Raw genomic sequence first — 21,046 nt, forward strand, 5'->3', positions numbered from 1 at the left:
TCGCCCCCCTAACCTCCGTAATGTCCTTGTCAAACCCTACAATATTCCCAGACCACCTTCTCTACCCAGTGGTTCCTACCACTGTAACTGACCCCGCTGCAAAACCTGCCCCATGCATCCTCCCACAACCACCTACTCCAGCCCTGCTACTGGTAAAACATACATAATTCAAGGCAGGGCCACATGTGAAACAACACATGTCATTTATTAGCTGACATGCCTGCACTGCACAGCCTTTTACATCGGTATAACGACAACTAAACTGGCTGAGCGCATGAACAGGCACAGACGAACTGTCCGCCTAGGAGATGTTCAATACCCAGTAGCAGAGCATGCCGTCCGGCATAATTCTAGGTACCTAGGAACCTATTACAATGTACATGCTATTTGGCTTCTCCCACCCAACACCAGTCCCTCAGAACTGCGGAAATGGGAACTTGCACTCCAACACACCCTTCCATCCCGCCATCCCCCTGGACTGAACCTATGTTAACCAACCTCACTCCCATTTACTCTTCAGTCTTCTCCTTTTTCCCCTCTCCTCTTTAGCCATTCACACATCTTTTCATCCTACATAGTTGTGTTTATCTTAATACTATATACCTCTTTACTTCTGTATGCATCCTCTTTGGTTTGAAGCTGGTACAGTACTTAACAGTAGAATATCTTTGGCTTCCCTCTGACAACCATACCGCCATCCTTGCTACCCTCCCTGTTTACCTTTCCTTGTTGCTTCATAAGCTGGGTTGTGAGTAACTGAATCCACTTTCCCTTCTTCCCTTCTTCCCTTTTTTCCCATCTCTCCTCCCTGATGAAGGAACAAAGTTCCGAAAGCTAGGAATGTAAATTTTCCGTTCTGTTTTGTGTAACTATCGGCTGTACTGAGCTGAGGTAAGTACAGGCCAGCCCCTCTATCTCTTTGTTAGTATTTGTTTCACATCCTTATATGAGATTTTCTATTAGTCATTTGTAACGCTAAATAATCAGTCTTGCTTGTAAACAGTGTATGCAAACTGAAATTGTGTCATAAGTGAAAGTTTCTCAAAGTTTTATTAAATACAGATAGTTATATAAGTGAAACTTGCACTGTCAAATTACTGAATGTTTTCTTCTGTGAGATATAGAAGCAATTACTACACAACAACATGATCTCCTATTTAATTATGTTTTAATATTGGCTGGAGAACATAGCTCATTGTGCAGTGTGTTGCTTTCAAATTAGAAGAACCATAAATATGAGGTGTACTCTTTTTGTAAGTGAAACAACTGTATGTGTACGTTGATAATAATTATCAATCAGATCCTGAATTTTTTAATAGCACAATTACATGTAACGTGCTGTTGTCTGAGCTTTTAATCATATTCTGGTAGAATTTGATTCTGATTATTTATTCATTTATTTTTTTTAAATTTGTACATGGGATGCACCTATAATATGCCATTGTTTACGCTTTTAATCCTATTCTGAAAGAATTTGATGCCAATTATTTATACATTCATCTTTTGAAAATTTTGCATGAGATGAAAAAGCATTGTGGCTTACTGGAGTTCATCCGCAGCTTAGTATTAACTGTACACTGCTGCACTTTCTGTGCAGGCCAAATATATCAGCAGGATAAACTACATGATGCTTCAGATATATAATTTCACTTTTAATCTTGAGGATCTATTAATCTGCTAATTGTTCTTGGTTCTCTTGAGAGGCATTGGAGAAAGTTCAGTTATCTCCATTGAACTATCTGTAGCTTTTACATGTGCCATATTCCGAGTTTTTCTTTTGCCTTTGGCTATGTAGGCTACAAATTTAATAGACCCACCACTTCAGATTGTTGCCTACTGGGTAAGCAGGCAATGTCCTCTTGTTTTAGCCAAAGGAATGCCAGTGATCGAGGGGTGAGTGGGCAGGGAGTAAAACAGAGACTTTGTGTCAGTGTGTGTGGTGGTCACCACTTCAGACTGTTGCATACTGGGTAAGCAGGCAATGTCCTCTAATTAGCCAAAGGAATGCGTGGGGCGAGTGGGCAGGGAGTAAAATGGAGACTTCACCTCAGTGTGTGTGGTGGGCCACCGACACCTTGTCTTTGAGAGTTGCTAAGAGTGGTTTTCTTTTATATATGTTTCTGTTTTTTTGTCAATGTCATTTGAAGAACTGCATAGTTAGAGATCATTAATTACCTCAATGGGCTTCCGGCCATCAGTGTTTGCAACAGAAGATGGTTAGGGTCTAATAATTTACCAGTTTTGGTCATATGTTGTAATGCTTATGTACATTTTCTTGAGAGGAATTCATTTAATTTTTGGTAAGCAGTGGTTCATGTTGCTCTAGTTGTCTTTAAATGTTTACGTGATTTTAAGTGGTGCACTGATTAGCCTGGCACCTATTAAGTTTGCTATGCTGGTGATATGTGATTGTCATTTTATTGTGTACAAGTTGTCGATATTTAAGAGACTTGCCTTTCGTTGCAAGTGTTTCCTTAAATTGTGTGTTAGTAAATAATATGTGATTGTCGTTTTACCTTGTACAAGTCTGTCGGTTTTAGTACAATTCATGAAGAAGACCAGTTTTGGTTCACTTATAAGCATATCTGTTGAAGGGGCTTTCCTTTGGTTACAAGTGTTTACTTACAGGGTGACAGTTATTGAACTGTATGAAATAAAATCGTCATAACTTCTGTATGGTTTGCGATATGGCATTCAAACTACATGGTTGGCTGTGGGGCATGATAGGGATTAGTATTCACATGCATGGTTTGATTTAATGATGAAGCCCTCATTCATTTGGATAGGTTTGTCAGTAAGCAAAATTGGCGTATTTGGGGAACTGAGAACCCAATTTTCATGATCGAGAAGTCTCTTCACCCTCAGTGGGTGACTGTGTGGTGTGTGATGTCCAGTCACAGAATAATCTGTGCAATGTTCCTTGATGGCACGGTGACTACTGAATGGTATGTGAAGGTTCTGAAAGATGATTTCATCCCCATTATCCATAGTGACTCTGATTTTGCAAGATATGGTTCATGGAAGACGAGCTCGGCCCCATTGAAGCAAGAGAATGTTTGATGTCCTGGAGAGCACTTATGGGAGCTCATTCTGGCTCTGGGGTACCCAGAGGCCACTGGCATGGACCTTTATTGCCCACCATCTTCTCCAGATCTAAACATGTGCGACTCCTTTTTGTGGGGCAACATTAAAGAGAAGATGTATAACAAAAACCCCAAAACCCTTTCTGAGCTGAAAACAGGCATTCAGGAGGTCATCGACTGCATCGATGTTCCGACACTCCAGCAGTCCGTGTCGAATTTCACTGTTCGTCTGCATCACATCATTACCAATGACGGCAGGCATATCGAACATATTATAACCTAAATCCAAATATCTGTAGGCATGTTTACATGTTGAATGAAGTGTGTGCACACCATAGTTTGTAACTAATTTCAGTAATTGTCACCTTGTAAATTGTGTGTTACTATACAGTAATAGTCCACAGCTCGTGGTCTCGCGGTAGCGCTCCTGCTTCCCAAGCACGGGGTCCCAGGTTCAATTCCCGGGGTCAGGGATTTTCACCTGCCTCAAGATGACTGGGTGTTGTTGTTGTTGTGTCGTCGTCGTCGTCGTCGTCGTCGTCGTCGTCTTCATCATCATCATCTTCATCATCATCATCATCATCATCATCATCATCATCATCATTCATACCCATTATGGTCGGAGGAAAGCAATGGCAAACCAACTACACTATGGCCTTGCCTAGTATGGCGGTGCGGGTCTCCTGCATCGTCCCCTACGCTCTGTTATGGAGTATGGGACTTCATCATCATCACTATACAGTCATAGGGTGACACTGCTTGTGGTTATATTCAGTGCACCTGGAATTGAAGCAGCTTAGTCCACCAAGTCACTACACATTGGTGCTTATATTTGTCATTTTACCACTAAACTGACTAATTGTTTGTGCTTCAGAGGGTTTCCAAATTAGTTTTATCTGGTGTCTCTGGTTTCTGAAGTTAAGTGGGGCAGATAGAGGCAGTAACTGTGGTATCTAACTGGAAATGATATCTGTTATAATATTAGTCAGCGGTTGTTATTTGCAGTTCCTGTTTATAAGCTTGAAGACTGGTCTGAACTGCACTTGAGCTAATGCTTGGTATATTTTACACCAGTTAAAGTGTCTCACTTACTGCATTTAGTTGTTGGTCTCCATATGAGGTTATACTTCACCATATACGAAGTTGACCAGGGTCACATTTCCAGGTACGAAACGTGTGTAGTTTTAAGACTTGCAGAGCACTATTTGGTGTGTGGCTTAATAGCTCTAGTTGGTTGTTGGTTCTGGCCCCTCATTTGAGGGTCATAATTAGAGGTGATTTTAAGTATCACAAAAGAGAGAAACCCCAACCCTCTACTCAACTATTGCTCTTGGCACCAAGCAAAGATTCCATACAAAATTGTATTCATATTAATAAATACAAAGTGGACTGTATTCTTTACATGTCATCCACAAAAATACATCAATATTGAGATCAAATATGTACTGATCTACAAAGTGGCTCTTTCCTCGAACCTGATTGAACCTGCTCATGAGAAGTAGTCCAGTGGGAAAGAGCATTATAGCATGAGCTGTCTGTAGACATATGGTTCCATATGACTCCAGAAATTTATCAAGTACTTATCAAATCCTTGTGACATAGAATTGCTGCCAAGTATGGCATTTGTGGGTTGACTTACTATTAAGCATGTGGTCGAAGTGTTTTTGATCATTAGTGTAGGCCTCTGTTCAACATAGGGATTCCTGTATTTACATTGCATTCAGACATACATCAACATTCATTTTAAAGTCTGAAGGAATGTGGCTGGTCTTGTAGACTATAGATTGTCTGGAATAATTGTGTGACAGCTGTTTTGCTCAACGATGTTAGATTAGATTAGATTAGATTAGATTAATACTTGTTCCATAGATCATGAATACGACACTTCGTAATTATGTGGAATGTGTCAGGTTAATGAAAGATGTCTGTACAAGATATTACATTACACAAAATATTGCATGACACTAACGCTTAAGTTAGTTTTTTTTTTCCTCCCTTAATTTATATCTAAAAATTCAGACAATGAGTAGGAGGAGTTGTCATCTAGAAATTCTTTTAATTTATTTTTAAATGTTGGTTGACTATCTGTCAGGCTTTTGATGCTGTTTGGTAGGTGACCAAAGACTTTTGTGGCAGCATAATTTACCCCCTTCTGTGCCAAAGTCAGATTTAACCCTACATAGTGAAGATCATCCTTTCTCCTGGTGTTATAGCTATGCACACTGCTATTACTTTTGAACTGGGCTGGATTATTAACAACAAATTTCATAAGTTAATATATATACTGTGAGGTTACTGTGAGGATCCCTAGATCCTTAAATAGATGTCTGCAGGATGCCTGTGGGTGGGCTCCAGCAATTATTCTGACTACACGTTTTTGAGCAATGAATACTTTTCTACTCAATGATGAATTACCCCAGAATATGATAGCATACGAAAGCAGTGAATGAAAGTAGGCATAGTAAGCTAATTTACTGAGATTCTTATCACCAAAATTTGCAGTAACCCTAATAGCATATGTAGCTGAACTCAGACGTTTCAGCATACCATCAATGTGTTGCTTCGAGTTTAACCTCTCATCAATGGACACACCTAAAAATTTTACCTTAGCTACAGACTTCTGTTCAAAGTCTATATTTATTACTGGAGTTGTGCCATTTACTGTACGGAACTGTATATACTGTGTTTTATCAAAATTTAAAGAGAGTCCGTTTGCTGAGAACCACTTAATAATTTTGTGAAAAACATCATTTACAATTACATCACTTAGTTCTTGGTTTTTGGATGTTATTACTATACTTGTATCATCAGCAAAAAGAACTAACTTTGCATCTTCATCAATATGGAATGGTAAATCATTAATGTATATCAAGAACAGTAAAGGACCTAAGACTGAACCCTGTGGGACCCTGTACTTGATAGCCACCCAGTTTGAGGAATCAGCTGTTGTATTAACATTACATGAACCACTTATTTCAACTTTCTGCATTCTTCCAGTTAAGTATGAATTAAACCATTTGTGCACTGCCCCCCTCAAACCATAATGATTTAGCTTATCTAAAAGAATTCCATGATTTACACAGTCAAAGGCCTTTGAGAGATCACATAAAATACCAATGGGTGATGTCTGGTTATTCAGAGCATTTAATATTTGATCAGTGAAAGCGTATATAGCATTTTCTGTTGAAAAGTCTTTCTGAAAACCAAACTGACATTTTGTTAGTACTTTATTTTTACGTATATAGGAGGCTACTCTTGAATACATTACTTTCTCAAAAATTTTTGATAGAGCTGTCAGAAGAGAGATTGGGCAATAGTTGTTGACATCCGACGTATCCCCCTTTTTATGCAATGGTTTTACGATGGCGTATTTCAGTCTATCGGGGAAAACACCCTGCTCCAAAGAGGTATTACATACGTGGCTGAGAATCCTACTTATCTGTGGGGAACAAGCTTTAAGTATCTTGCTGGAAATGCCATCAATTCCGTAAGAGCTTTTACTTTTCAGTGAGTTTATTACTTTACTGATTTCAGAGGGAGAGGTTCGTGGAAATACAGTTGTTTCAAACTGCACAGGTATGGCCTCTTCTATTAGAAGCCTTGCCTCTTCTAGTGAAAATCTAGATCCTACTTTCTCCACAACATTTAAAAAATGATTATTGAAAATATTTCCAATTTCAGATTGTTTGTTAGTACACTTGTCATTCAGTTTTATGGCACTAAAGTCTTCCTGTGCTCTTGGTTGCCCTGTTTTCCTTTCAATAATATTCCAAATTGCTTTAATTTTATTAACAGAGTTAACTGATCTCAGACATGATACATATGCTTCTGGACTTTTTAATAACTTTTCTTAGTACCGCACAATAGTTTTTATAATATTGAACAATTTCGGGGTCAGTACTCCCTCTTGCTGTTAGATACAGTTCTCTTTTATGGTTGCAAGATATTCTTATTCCTTTAGTTAGCCAAGGTTTTTTATATGTTTTCTTGGAATTATGTTTCACTGTTTTCTTGGGAAAACAATTTTCAAATACCCTTAAAAATGTATCATGAAATAAGTTATATTTCAAGTTTGCATCGGGTTCTGTATACACTTCATCCCAGTCTAGCTCCTTTAGGCTTTCCCTAAAGTTTGCAGTATTTATATTGTTAATTGAACGCACTGCTTTGAAATTCTGATTTGATATACTGCATGGAGCTATGCCATGTACTGTAACTAGCTGTGCACCATGATCTGAAAGACCATTCTCAACAGGATAAGCATTTATGTCCTTAAACGTATCTTGGTCTATAAAAAAGTTATCTATCAATGTCCTCCTGTTCTTTGTTATCCGAGTAGGAAAATCAATAACGGAGCTCAAATTGAAAGAACTGAGTAATACTACAAGGTCATTCTACCTATTACACTCTTTCAGGGAATCAACATTGAAATCCCCACAAATAATTTGCTTCCCCCTGTCTGACAGATAGCACAACAAAGCATCCAAGTTTTCTAGAAATAGCTGGAAATTCCCTGAGGGGGCCCTATACACTGTTACAATTTAGTTCTAGTTCAGTGGCACAGGCTTCCATATGTTGCTCTACACAAAATTTTTTAGTTTCTAAATGTTTTGCGCTGTGGAAGCTTTTGACATATATGGCAACTCCTCCTCTCATCATATTATCTCTACTTACATGTGCAGCTAATTTGTACCCATTGATGCTAACCTTTTGCATATCAGTGACAATGTGATGCTCAGACAGGCATAGTACATCTATTACATTCTCAGTTTCTATATCTTCTAAACAAAACAGAAGCTCATCAATTTTATTCTTCAATCCCCCAATATTTTGATGAAATATACTAACATTTTTCATTTTACTTTTGTGAGTAACTTGAACTTTTTTAACATCTTTAGTACTTGCCTGGCTGAGTTTCCCACTGGACACTGATCTTACACTAAAAAAGAGTTACCACCATGAGATGTAGTTCCTCCCCCCTTTAAATTTCCTGCTATCAGCCCAGCCAGTTTACCCTTCCCCTTCTTGTTGAGGTGTAGGCCATGTCTAGTATAGTCCCACCTACAGAGTGAATCAACAGGAACCACACCAATGTGTGACCCCACATCAGATCCAAGTAGCCGTTCCAACTCCAAATTAACTCTCCTGACAGAAGAGCTCAAATGAGTCCGGTCGTGGCACTCCAGAACCGACACAAACCCAACACTGGTACGACTCGATGCCGATGCAATATTTGCCAGGTCACACTCTATGCTGTACCCCAGATCTCTGTCAATACTGTTGCCCGGCCCACCCACAATAACCACGGTATCTTCCTTAGTAAAGCCTCTACATAGTGAACCTAAATCCTCTGTAACCTGCCCCAGTTCAGCACTAGGTTTGAAAAAACTTGTGACCTGGTATTCTGACCCTAATTCATCTTGCAGAAGTTGGCCCACACCCCTAGCATGCGAGCTACCTAGCAACAAGACTTTCTTTCTCTTTGCACACTTCCCTACCTTCTTATTCAATTTGCTGCTGAAAGCTTGTTGAGCCATGTCTACATCATCTACTTCTGTGAGAGGCTCATCAGTTTCCGACTGAGGCAATAGGTCAAACCTATTTTGTACATTAATAACGAAGCTGTCAGAAGAATTTCTTGGCCTGTTCCTTATGCCTGTTGCCACTTCGCACCCCTGTTTACCCTTCTCCCCCCTTAACCTGCACAGTTATCGTCTAGCCTCATCTAACTCGGCCTGAAGGGCAGCAATTTTCCCCTCCTGTTCCACAATCTTTCTATCTCTACTGCATAGCCTACAGAACCACTGATGAGTCTCGCTCATTTTCCCAATTCCCACGCCACTACAATCTCCCCAATGAAAAAAGTTACTACATCCATCACACCAGACCCCGGAGCTAACGATTCTACAGCACGTCAGGCACTTTACACTCATGGTACAAATCGATTTTAGTGACAGAAAGACAATTAAGTTACCAGAAAACAATGAAAATACATGTACAAAAAATTAGACCTACTTGCGACAATGTAAACAATGGTTCAGAAGTTTCTTACTGGAAATTACTTAAGAGATGACGATACTCTACAGATATAAAGGGGTAGCAAACGTATTTGGCACACTAAACTATGAATAAATGCACTTAAAATTGCGGTATGAAGTTTAGTCTGAAAGCTCAAAAGTTCGGCCTGGACGTGATGTGTAAACAAAACGAACTTTGCGTGATTACTGTGAAAATACACGAGTAAGACCAAAAACTTTTAATGGTACGCTTGAAGAGCACTATAATTAACGTAATAAATTAGTTAAAAAAGGGTTAAAAACAGTTTATTACTACTAAAATTACTTATCTTGTATGGGAGCTGTGACTCAAACATCCATATAGCAGGCGCAGGGCTACCAACGTTGACCCTTCCTGTCGATATGACGCTGCCGATGGGCAAAAAAATTCCAAAAGTCAGGTAACTGTGCTTACTGCCTTGTTTTAACACAAGTCTCTCAAAGCTCCATCAGCTTGTTACTTCACACTCTGTAGCGGCACTCGATGTGCTGTTTTTACCAATCTGTGCACATTTCCATGCTTAGCAGTGGAATTTGTTTTCTAGTCATTGTATTGATATCTCTATTTTTAAATTCATTGAAAGTATTTTTGGCCTTCCTGTATGATGAATCTGTCCATACAGTGGCTATTATTTTTTCCATCTTTAAAGCATTTCCTAGGAGCTATTTTCCTTTCCTGTTGTTTAAAATTCAATTAGTAATTTAAGTGCTAGATTCCATTCCCATACAAATTGGAAGAATTTTTTTCTGTATAGCATTCTTGAATCATTAAACTCCTTTGGGGCTTATGATTTTCAGTGTATTACCCTTCCATTGTTCCTCTTTTCCACCTTCCCCCTCTGCTTCTTCTTCTTCTTCTTCTTCTTGATCTTCTATCTCCCTCTTCTTCTGGTAGAGGATCAACTGCAAGCCATTTTACTAAATAGTGAATCTCTGCACCTCTAACTGTATTTTGGTTCAATTTTTTGGTGTTTTTGACTTCATAACTTCACTTACAAAGTTCTTCCAGTATTCTAAGTCATACTTTGTTCAGCAGGCAGAAGTGCTGAACAACCACAGACACCTTCCAGAAGTCAAGGAATGCATCATCAACTTGGACATATTTTTCAACAGGCTGCTGCATCTGTCCGATCAACAAAAGGTATGGTTATTACTTGTGTTATCCATGTTGATTCATACAGATAACTTTCACCCTCCAAAGGGAAAAAAATAACCTAGAATAAAATTTGTTCTACAGTAAACTGATGGAAAGGGCTTGACCTGTTATAATGAATCATCATACACAGCTTGAGAGATGGAATTCCATTACAGTGGTTCCTTTCCTTTTGTGTAAATATTTATTTTAACCCCTCTGACATTTCCAGTAGCAGTTGTTCCTTGACTTGAGTAGTTAAGCCATTTCCACACAAAAGTGTTGTTGTTGTTGTTGTTGTTGTGGTCTTCACTCCTGAGACTGGTTTGATGCAGCTCTCCATGCTACTCTATCCTGTGCAAGCTTCCTGATCTTCCAGTTACTACTGAACCTTACATCCTTCTGAATCTGCTTAGTGTATTCATCTCTTGGTCTCCCTCTACGATTGCTGCCCTCCAATACTAAATTGGTGATCCCTTGATGCCTCAGAACATGTCCTACCAACCGATCCCTTCTTCTGGTCAAGTTGTGCCACAAATATCTCTTCCCCCCAATCCTATTCAATACTTCTTCATTAGTTATGTGATCTACCCATCTAATCTTCAGCATCTTTCCTAATCTAATTCCCTCAGCATCACCCGACTTACTTCGACTACATTCCATTATCCTCGTTTTGCTTTTGTTGATGTTCATCTTATAGCCTCCTTCCAAGACACTATCCATTCCGTTCAACTGCTCTTCCAAGTCCTTTGCTGTCTCTGACAGAATTACGATGTCATCGGCGAACCACAAAGTTTTTATTTCTTCTCCATGGATTTAATACCTACTCCAAATTTTTCTTTTGTTTCCTTCACTGCTTGCTCAATATACAGATTGAATAACATCGGGGAGAGACAACAACCCTGTCTCACTCCCTTCCCAACAACTGCTTCCCTTTCATGTCCCTCGACTCTTATTACTGTCATCTGGTTTCTGTACAAATTGTAAATAGCATTTCGCTCCATGTATTTTACCCCTGCCACCTTCAGAATTTGAAAGAGAGTATTCCAATCAACATTTCTTCTAAGATAAGTCGTAAGGTCAGTATTGCCTCACGTGTTCCAGTATTTCTACAGAATCCAAACTGATCTTACCTGAGGCCGGCTTCTACTAGTTTTTCCATTCGTCTGTAAAGAATTCATGTTAGTATTTTGCAGCTCTGGCTTATTAAACTGATTGTCGGTAATTTTAACATCTGTCAACACGTGCTTTCTTTGTGATTGGAATTATTATATTCTTCTTGAAGTCTGAGGGTATTTCGCCTGTTTCATACATCTTGCTCACCATATGGTAGAGTTTGGTCAGGCCGTCAGTAGTTCCAATGGTATGTTGTCTACTCCGGGTGCCTTGTTTCAACTCAGGTCTTTCAGTGCTCTGTCAAACTCTTCACGCAGTATTGTATCTGCCATTTCATCTTCATCTACATCCTCTTCCATTTCCATAATATTGTCCTCAAGTACATCACCCCTGTATAGACCCTCTATAGACTCTTTCCACCTTTCTGCTTTCCCTTCTTTGCTTAGAACTGGGTTCCCATCTGAGCTCTTTATGTTCATACAAGTGGTTCTCTTATCTCCAAAGGTCTCTTTAATTTTCCTGTAGGCAGTATCTATCTTACCCCTCGTGAGATAAGCCTCTAAATCCTTACATTTGCCCTCTAGCCATCCCTGCTTAGCCATTTTGCACTTCCTGTCGATCTCATTTTTGAGACGTCTGTATTCCTTTTTGCCTGCTTCATTTTCTGCATTTTTATATTTTCTCCTTTCATCAATTAAATTCAATATTTCTTCTGTTACCCAAGGATTTCTACTTGCCCTCGTCTTTTTACCTACTTGATCCTCTGCTGCCTTCACTACTTCATCCCTCATAGCTACCCATTCTTCTTCTACTGTATTTCTTTCCCCCATTCTTGTCAATTGTTCCCTTATGCTCTCCCTGAAACTCTGTAAAACCTCTGGTTCTTTCAGTTTATCCAGGTCCCATCTCCTTAAATTCCCACCTTTTTGCAGTTTCTTCAGTTTTAATCTACAGCTCATAACCAACAGATTGTGGTCAGAGTCCACATCTGCCCCTGGAAATGTCTTACAATTTAAAACCTGGTTCCTAAATCTCTGTCTTACCATAATATAATCTATCTGATACCTTTTAGTATCTCCAGGGTTCTTCCATGTATACAACCTTCTTTCATGATTCTTAAACCAAGTGTTAGCTGTGATTAAGTTGTGCTCTGTGCAACATTCTACCAGGCGACTTCCTCTTTCATTTCTTAGCCCCAATCCATATTCACCTACTATGTTTCCTTCTCTCCCTTTTCCTACACTCGAATTCCAGTCACCCCTGACTATTAAATTTTCGTCTCCCTTCACTATCAGAATAATTTCTTTCATTTCATCATACATTTCTTCAATTTCTTCATCATCTGCAGAGCTAGTTGGCATATAAACTTGTACTACTGTAGTAGGTGTGGGCTTTGTATCTATCTTGGCCACAATAATGTGTTCACTATGCTGTTTGTAGTAGCGTACCCACATTCCTATTTTCCTATTCATTATTAAACCCACTCCTGCATTCCCCCTATCTGATTTTGTGTTTATAACCCTGTAATCACCTGACCAGAAGTCTTGTTCCTCCTGCCACCGAACTTCACTAATTCCCACTATATCTAACTTTAACCTATCCATTTCCCTTTTGAAATTTTCTAACCTACCTGCCCGATTAAGGGATCTGACATTCTACACTCCGATCTGTAGAACGCCAGTTTTCTTTCTCCTGATAACGACATCCTCTTGAGTAGTCCCCGCCCAGAGATCCAAATGGGGGACTATTTTACCTCCGGAATATTTTACCCAAGAGGATGCCATCATAATTTAATCATACGGTAAACCTGCATGCCCTTGGGAAAAATTACGGCCGTAGTTTCCCCTTGCTTTCAACCGTTCGCAGTACCAGCACAGCAAGGCCATTTTGGTTATTGTTACAAGGCCAGATCAGTCAGTCATCCAGACTGTTGTGCTTGCAACCACTGAAAAGGCTGCTGCCCCTCTTCAGGAACCACACGTTTATCTGGCCTCTCAACAGATACCCCTCCATTGTGGTTGTACCTACGGTATGGCCATCTGTATCGCTGAGGCACGCAAGCCTCCCCACCAATGGCAAGGTCCATGGTTCATGATGTATTGAAATCATATTTTAATATTAATATCAGACAGAAGTACATTACCCAAAAAAATTATCATTCTCATAATACACTGAAGAGCTAAAGAAACTGGTACATCTGCCTAATAACATGTAGGGCCCCCAAAAGGACGCATAAGTGTCGCAAGTGCAGCAACATGATGTGGCATGGACTCGACTAATGTCTGAAGTAGTGATGGAGGGAATTGACACTATGAATATTGCAGGGCTGTCCATAAATCCGTAAGAGTGTGAGGAGGAGGAGGTCTCTCGTGAACAGCACGTTGCAAGGCTTCCCAGGTATGCTCAATAATGTTAATGTCTGGGGTGTTTGGTCACCAGCGGAAGTGTTTAAACTCAGAAGAGAGTTTCTGGAGACACTTTGTAGCAATTCTGGATGTATGGGGTGTCACATTGTCCTGCTGGAAGTGCCCAAGTCTGGCAGAATGCACAATGGGCATGAATGGATGGCAGGTGATCAGATAGGATGCTTACTTACATGTCATCTGTCTAGATGTATGAAGGGTCCCATATCACTCCAGCTGCACTCACCCCACACCATTACAGAGCCTTCACCAGCTTGAACAGTCCCCTACTGTCACCCAGGCTTCCTGAGTATGTCCCTTCCCATTCACATACACATCCATCCGCTCGACACAATTTGAAATGAGGCTCGTCCAACCAGGCAACATGTTTCCAGTCATCAACAGTCTAATGTCGGTGTTGACAGGCCCAGGCGAGGTAAAAAGCTTTGTGCCGTTGGTCATCAAGGGTAGACGAGTGGGTCTTCGGCTCCAGAAGCCCATATCAATGATGTTTCATTGAATGGTTCACACATTGACACTTGTTGATGGCCCAGCATTGAAATCTGCAGAAATTTGCAGGAGTGTTGCACTTCTGTCACATTGAATGATTCTCTTCAGGTGTTGTTGGTCCTGTTTTTGTAGGATTTTTTCCGGCTGTGATGTTGTCAGACATTGGATGTTTTACCAGATTCCTGATACTCACAGTACATTTGTGAAATGGTCGTACGCAAAATCCATGCTTCATTACTACCTCGTAGATGATGTGTCCCATCGTTTGTGCACTGACTATAACACCACATTCAGACTCACTTTAAATCTTGATAACCTGTCATTGTAGCAGCAGAAATCGATTTAACAACTGCGCCAGACACTTGTTCTCTTATAGAGGCATTGCCAACCGCAGTGCAGTGTTCTGCCTGTTTATATAACTCTGTATGCGAATGCACATGCCTATACCGGTGTCTTTGATGCTTCAGTGTCTATATTTTCCTTCATGTCAAGAACCAGAATGTGGCATATGGATCTACTTTCCATGAGATGAGTATGACAAATAAACGTCTATAAATCTAAAGTACAGATTTTAACACACATAATGGTCTGTTATTATTCACAGAGCAGTATTCATTGTTAGAGGCTCCATCACAATTCATGGACAGTGGTATGTCAAGGGAACCCACCTGTTGCCTGTGATGACCCCCCCCCCCCCTCCCTTATCCCTCCTGCCACCCCTTCTACATTGACACCCGCCCACCTGTCCAGTCAGCTACTAATATTAAGAGATTGCAAGGCTTGAATTAATAGTTTGTTTTGCTCATTTATAATATTGAAACTAGAAGTTTGGGAGTTACATGAATCCACTGCTACAGGTCTGTTATTGACAGGCTTTGTATGAATACCCTTCCAGAAAAATGTGTATCTGCACCTTTTTCCATCTGTTTGGAATACCTTGTAGCTCAAGAAATTTGCAATAAATTACTTATAGGAAGTGAGCAAGTACTTCCACATAATATATATAGAGTCAAATGTAGGTCCAAACCTATACTCTCTTGATTTCAATTCTACAAATAATTTCAGTGTCCATGTAACAGTTGGAAGAAGGAATTAGTGTGTCTCTTTTGGAAGTAAAATAATTTCATGTGACATAATTCAGAACTTTTGATTTTCTTTTTTATGTCCTTTGTTTTGGTGACATTGTAATTGGTGAGTGTATTTGATGAGGAATGTTGATTTCCTCAATGTCTATCTGGAAAGGTTGAAATACCTTGACTCATGTCCCACTCAGCTTTACCTTTGATAGCAATTATTCCATGGACATTGTCGTATCAGAAATCTTTCCATAATCAACATGAGTAAAGGTGAAGTAACTCTTAATACTCTTTGCTTTGTGCACATTTTATGTTCTGCTGCTGACACTTGCTTTTTTACTTGCCTAATTCATGGTAAACATTTCCTTACATAGTTGTGCTTTGTGTACTGTACATATAGAAGAGAAAGCTGTTGCTGGAAAATTAATGCCAGACGACTCAAAGTTGGCATTCATGCCATATGACAGCTCTAGTCTTTAGTGAGGAGTTGCACTGTCACTGGATGCAAGCTACAATGAAGACCAAAGTGTAGAAAGGACGAGAGACTTAAAACTGTAGATCACTGACTGTAGCTGTCTGTAATGCGAGAGGATTTGAATGAAAAGAAATGGAACAAGAAAAATATTGAGAGACAGAAGCATACCAGCTGCACTCACTGGAAAAATAGGGAAAAAGCAGTAGTAGGTAAGATTTACCAGTAGGAAGGACCAGTGCATTAATAATGACAGTGTCCTTGGACAATTTCTTTCATTCGTAAATACCTTATGCAGAAAAAGGTGTGGTTAGAAGTGTACATAGTGTGCATGAGACTGTGCACATAGTAGAGTAATTCTTCATGAATAGTAAGTTTTCGTCCAACTTAAGAGATATTTAAATCTGAAGGTGGCATAATATTGGCTCATGCGGCTTGTAAAGCAGCAGAACTGCCTAATCGGCAAGAGTGTTACAGGTGAATGTACATAGAGTACTTATTAGATGAAGAAAGAATAAAACAACTCTGAGATTGAATAGTGGAGTAGCACCTACTGAAACTGAGTGCTTGTTGCTACTTAGAAAAGGTAGCAATAGCTGCCCTAGGAAGAAGGAAGAAAATAAGGTTCTGAGGATCTGGAACAAGGAAATTAAGTACACTGTAAAAAATAAGTCACTTATGAACAAAATCAGCAACAAAATTGTGAAAATTTAAATAAATTTATAAAGCATTCCTTGAATAAATGCAACAGCTAACCACTTTTTATACAGTAGTATTTATGCCAAGACACATTCCTAGTTTCCACCCATCTTCAGTTGGCATAATACATGTATATCTTAGTCATTAGAATGCATTCTGAATATTGCAGCTGCACTCTGCAGAATAATAGTTTGCTGTCCCTGTTAATATTTATCAATGCCTGTAAGCAGCTAAAGGTCTGGATTTCATTGTAATTTCATTAATAGTTTGCTTGTTCAACACCTTTACCAAACTGTATATTATGTTTAGTTAATAGTTAGATGCTCTTGCTTTTCTTGTGTAACTTGTAGCTCTTTTTTGCCATTTATATTGTGAACAGCAATTCCCCTTGGGTGACTGCAGTGATGCTGGAGGAGGATTTCCCATAAGGCTCTTCCACAGAAATGTAGGCACATTTCAGGCATAGATTGATGCTACAATAATGGAATTAGTGCTGTTGAGGGGAAAAGGGGTAAGGGGTGAAGAAAGTGAGATATGGTAAAAGGTAACAGTTGAGATAAAGAGCAGGTATTTCCTGTTTCCTGTTGAAGGATGGGACCTTCATACAGCTTGAGAAGAATGTAGGACACATCCGATCATTAATAAGAATTTGGGAGTCATATCAGAAACTAAGATGAAAAGGAAGATCTTGCTGCTAGGTGACAGTCATGGGCTGGGTGTAGGTCAACAGCTGCAGGAAAGACTAGGATCAGATTGCAAACATTGTAAAACTTAGTGTAGCCTTGGCCAGGTGATTAGGGATATTGAGACACTGACTAAGGGTCTGCTTGAAGACAGCCAGGTACTGGTGGTTGGAGAGCAGGCAGAACCCAGCCAAAAATGGATAGTATAATATTGAGAAGTGCATAGATAAGATAAAGCATGCATTGTGACACATACACTGATCAGCCAAAACCTAATAGCCGATATTTCCACTTTTGGCACAGATAACAGCAGCGATGCATCATGGTATGGAAGCAATGAGACCTTGGTAGGTGGCTGGAGGGAATTGGCACCACAACTGCACACACAATTCACCTGTAGTAGTAGTAGTAGTAGTAGTAGTAGTAGTAGTGTTCTTCAGTCCAGAGACTGCTCTCCATACTGCTGTATCCTGTGCAAGCTTCTTCATCTCTGAGTAATTACCGCAACCTACATCCTTCTGAATCTGTTTAGTGTATTCATCTCTTTGTCTCCCTCTATGATTTTTACCCTCCGCACTTCCCTCCAACAATACTAAACTGATGATCCCTTGATGCCTCAGAATGTATCCTACCAACCGATCTCTTCTTTTAGTCAAGTTGTGCCACAAATTCTTCCTCTCCCCAGTTCTATTCAGTACGTGCTCATTAGTTCTAGTCAGGTTGTGCTACAAATTCCTCTCCTCCCCAATTCTATTCAGTACCTCCTCATTAGTTATGTGATCTACCCATGTAATCTTGAGCATTCTTCTGTAGCTCCACAGTTTGAAAGCTTCTGTTCTCTTTTTGTCTAAACTATGTATCATCCATGTTGCACTTCCATGCATGGCTGCACTCCATACAAATACTTCCAGAAAAGACTTTCTGACACTTAAATCTATACTCAATGTTAACACATTTCTCTTCTTGAGCAACAGTTTCCTTTCCATTGTCAGTTTACATTTTATATCCTCTCTACTTCAACCATCATCAGTTATTTTGCTCCCCAAATAGCAAAACTCCTTTACTACTTTCAGTGTCTCATTTCCTAATCCAATTCCCTCAGCATCACCCGACAATTTGACTACATACCATTATCCTTGTTTTGCTTTTGTTGATGTTCATCTTATATCCTCCTTTCAAGACACTGTCCATTCCATTCAACTGCTCTTCCAAGTCCTTTGCTGTCTCTGACAGAATTCCAATGTCATCAGTGAACCTCAAAGTTTTTATTTCTTCTCCCTGGATTTTAATACCTACTCCGAATTTTTCTTTTGTTTCCTTTACTGCTTGCTCAATATACAGATTGAACAACATCGGGGAGAGACTACAACTCTGTCTCACTCCCTTCCCAACCACTGCTTCCCTTTCATGCCCCTCGACTCCTATAACTGCCATCTGGTTTCTGTACAAATTGTAAATAGCCTTTTGCTCCATTTATTTTATACCTGCCACCTTCAGAATTTGAAAGAGATTATTCCAGTCAACATTGTCAAAAGCTTTCTATAGGACTACAAATGCCAGAAATGTAGGTTTGCCTTTCCTTAATCTATCTTCTAAGATAAGTTGTAGGGTCAGTATTGCCTCACATGTTCCAACATTTCTATGGAATCCAAACTGCTTTTCCCCAAAGGTCAGCTTCTACCAGTTTTCCATTCATCTGTAAAGAATTCGTGTTAGTGTTTTGCAAAGGTGACTTATTAAACTGACAGTACAGTAAGTTTCACACTTGACTGAATTTTACAATCATAGACAGAAACTGTAGGGCTGTTATCTGAATTAGAAAATGCAACAATGAAAAAAAGGGATTAAAAATGGCGGTAACAATTTCACAGCTATTTTTTACCTGTTTCTTTCATTTCCATTGCTCTTTTCCTCCACACGAAGCTGGTCACATCTGCCCTTGAATATGATTTAGTTGTGTATATCCATAGAAAAATTATACCTGAGGATTCGAAATTTGTATCATATGACACAGCTGTGTGGGATAACTAGCGCACGGTGTTGCATCAGGCCATATGATTTACATATGTATTGGTTTTGTATCACTGTCATCCCAGTGTGAACCAGTTGAGTTACTTCCACTGTGTTTCTGTAGACTTCACCAATGCAGGTTGCTTCTGTGTCATATTGCGAGTCACATCATGTATTGCAAGTCACATCACATATTACATACACACATCAAACAAACGTTTGCATCACCTCGGTTCCGAGAGTTCCGGAATATGGACAGAAAATTGGAATAGAGATCAACATAAACATCATTTCTGCTCTTTTTATCGCTCATGAAAACCACACATTGCATGTTGTACCACCATACAGCGAGACCTTCAGAGGTGGTGGTCCAGACTGCTGAACACACCGGTACCTGTAATACCCAGTAGTACGTCCTCTTGCATTGATACACGTCTGTGATTGTCATGGCATACTATCCACAAGTTCATCGAGGCACTATTGGTCCAGATTGTCCCACCCCTCAATGGCAACTCGGCAGAGATCCCTCAGACGGGTTGGTGGGTCACGTCACACATAAGCAGCCCTTTTCAATCTACCCAGGCATTTTGATAGGGTTAATGTCTGGAGAACGTGCTGGCCACTCTAGTCGAGTGCTGTCATTATCCTGAAGGAAGCCATTCACAAGACGTGCATGATGGAGGCGTGAATTGTCGCCGATATGCTGCTGATATGGTTGCACTATCGGTCAGAGGATGGCATTAACGTATCGTACAGCCATTACAGTGCCTTCCATGACCACCAGCAGCGTACGTCGGCCCCATATAATGCCACCCCAAAATAGCTACACTTGCTGGATAGTGTGTATAAGGCATTCAGCCTGACTGGGTTGCCTCCAAACATATCTCCGACGATTGTCTGATTGAAGGCATATGCGATGCTCATTGGTGAAGAGAATGTGATGCCAATCCTGAGCCGTCCATTCGGCATTTTGTTGGGCCCATCTGTACTGCACTGCATGGTGTTGTGGTTGCAAAAATGGACATCGCCATGGCCACTGGGAATGAAGTTGCACATCATGCAGCCTATTGCACACAGTTTTGAGTCATAACAAAACGTCCTGTGGCTGCACAAAAAGCATTATTCAACATGGCGGCATTGTTCCTCCAAGCCATAACCTGTAGGTGGCGGTCATCCGCTACAGTAGTAGCCCTTGGGCGGCCTGAGCAAGGTGTGTCATTGACAGTGCCTGGCTCTTTGTTATCTCCTCCATGTCCAAACAACATTGCTTTGGTTCCCTCCAAGATGCCTTCCCTTGTTGAGAGCCCTTTGTGGCACAAAGTACCAATGCGAATGTGATCGAAGCACAGTATTGACTGTCTAGGCATATTTGAACTACAGACAACATGACCCTTGTACCTCCTTCCTGGTGTAATGACTGGAACTGATCAGCTGTCGGACCCCGTCAGTCTAACAGGCGTTGCTCATGCGCATGGTTGTTTACATCTTTGGGCGGGTTTAGTGACATCTCTGAACAGTCAAAGGGACTGTGTCTGTGATACAATATCTACAGCCAACATCTATCTTCAGGAGTTCTGGGAACTGGGATGATGCAAAACTTTTTTTGTATCAGTGGAAACCACAATTCTTTTAGAGGATATGAGATATCTGTTGTTGAGAATTTGATAAACTGCTTCTAGAAAGAAGTGAGGTAACAGATTTTTGTATGGAAACTGAGCAATGTGAATCCCTCCTCCATCTCCCTGTGTTCAACCTCCTCTCCTCCCTCTCCTCGTGTCTTTCGCTCATTCTCTCCCTCCAACCTCAC

At 40.2% G+C, this 21,046-nt stretch overlaps 1 protein-coding gene across 4 annotated transcripts in view; it reads left to right on the forward strand.

Annotated features, from left to right (window-relative positions):
- Positions 1 to 21,046, forward strand: part of LOC126278092 (lysosomal-trafficking regulator) — a 543,055-nt gene that overhangs the window by 374,024 nt on the left and 147,985 nt on the right. For 2 of the 4 annotated variants that reach the window (XM_049977936.1, XM_049977937.1), the window contains exon 38: positions 10,173 to 10,280. In XM_049977936.1, coding sequence (XP_049833893.1) covers positions 10,173 to 10,280 — 108 coding nt within the window. The remainder of the gene's footprint in view (positions 1 to 10,172; positions 10,281 to 21,046) is intronic. The other 2 variants (XM_049977935.1, XM_049977938.1) reach the window with 1 other exon arrangement.

The sequence above is a fragment of the Schistocerca gregaria genome, chromosome 6 (genome assembly GCF_023897955.1).
Source record: "Schistocerca gregaria isolate iqSchGreg1 chromosome 6, iqSchGreg1.2, whole genome shotgun sequence".
NCBI classification, from domain to species: Eukaryota; Metazoa; Arthropoda; class Insecta; order Orthoptera; family Acrididae; genus Schistocerca; species Schistocerca gregaria.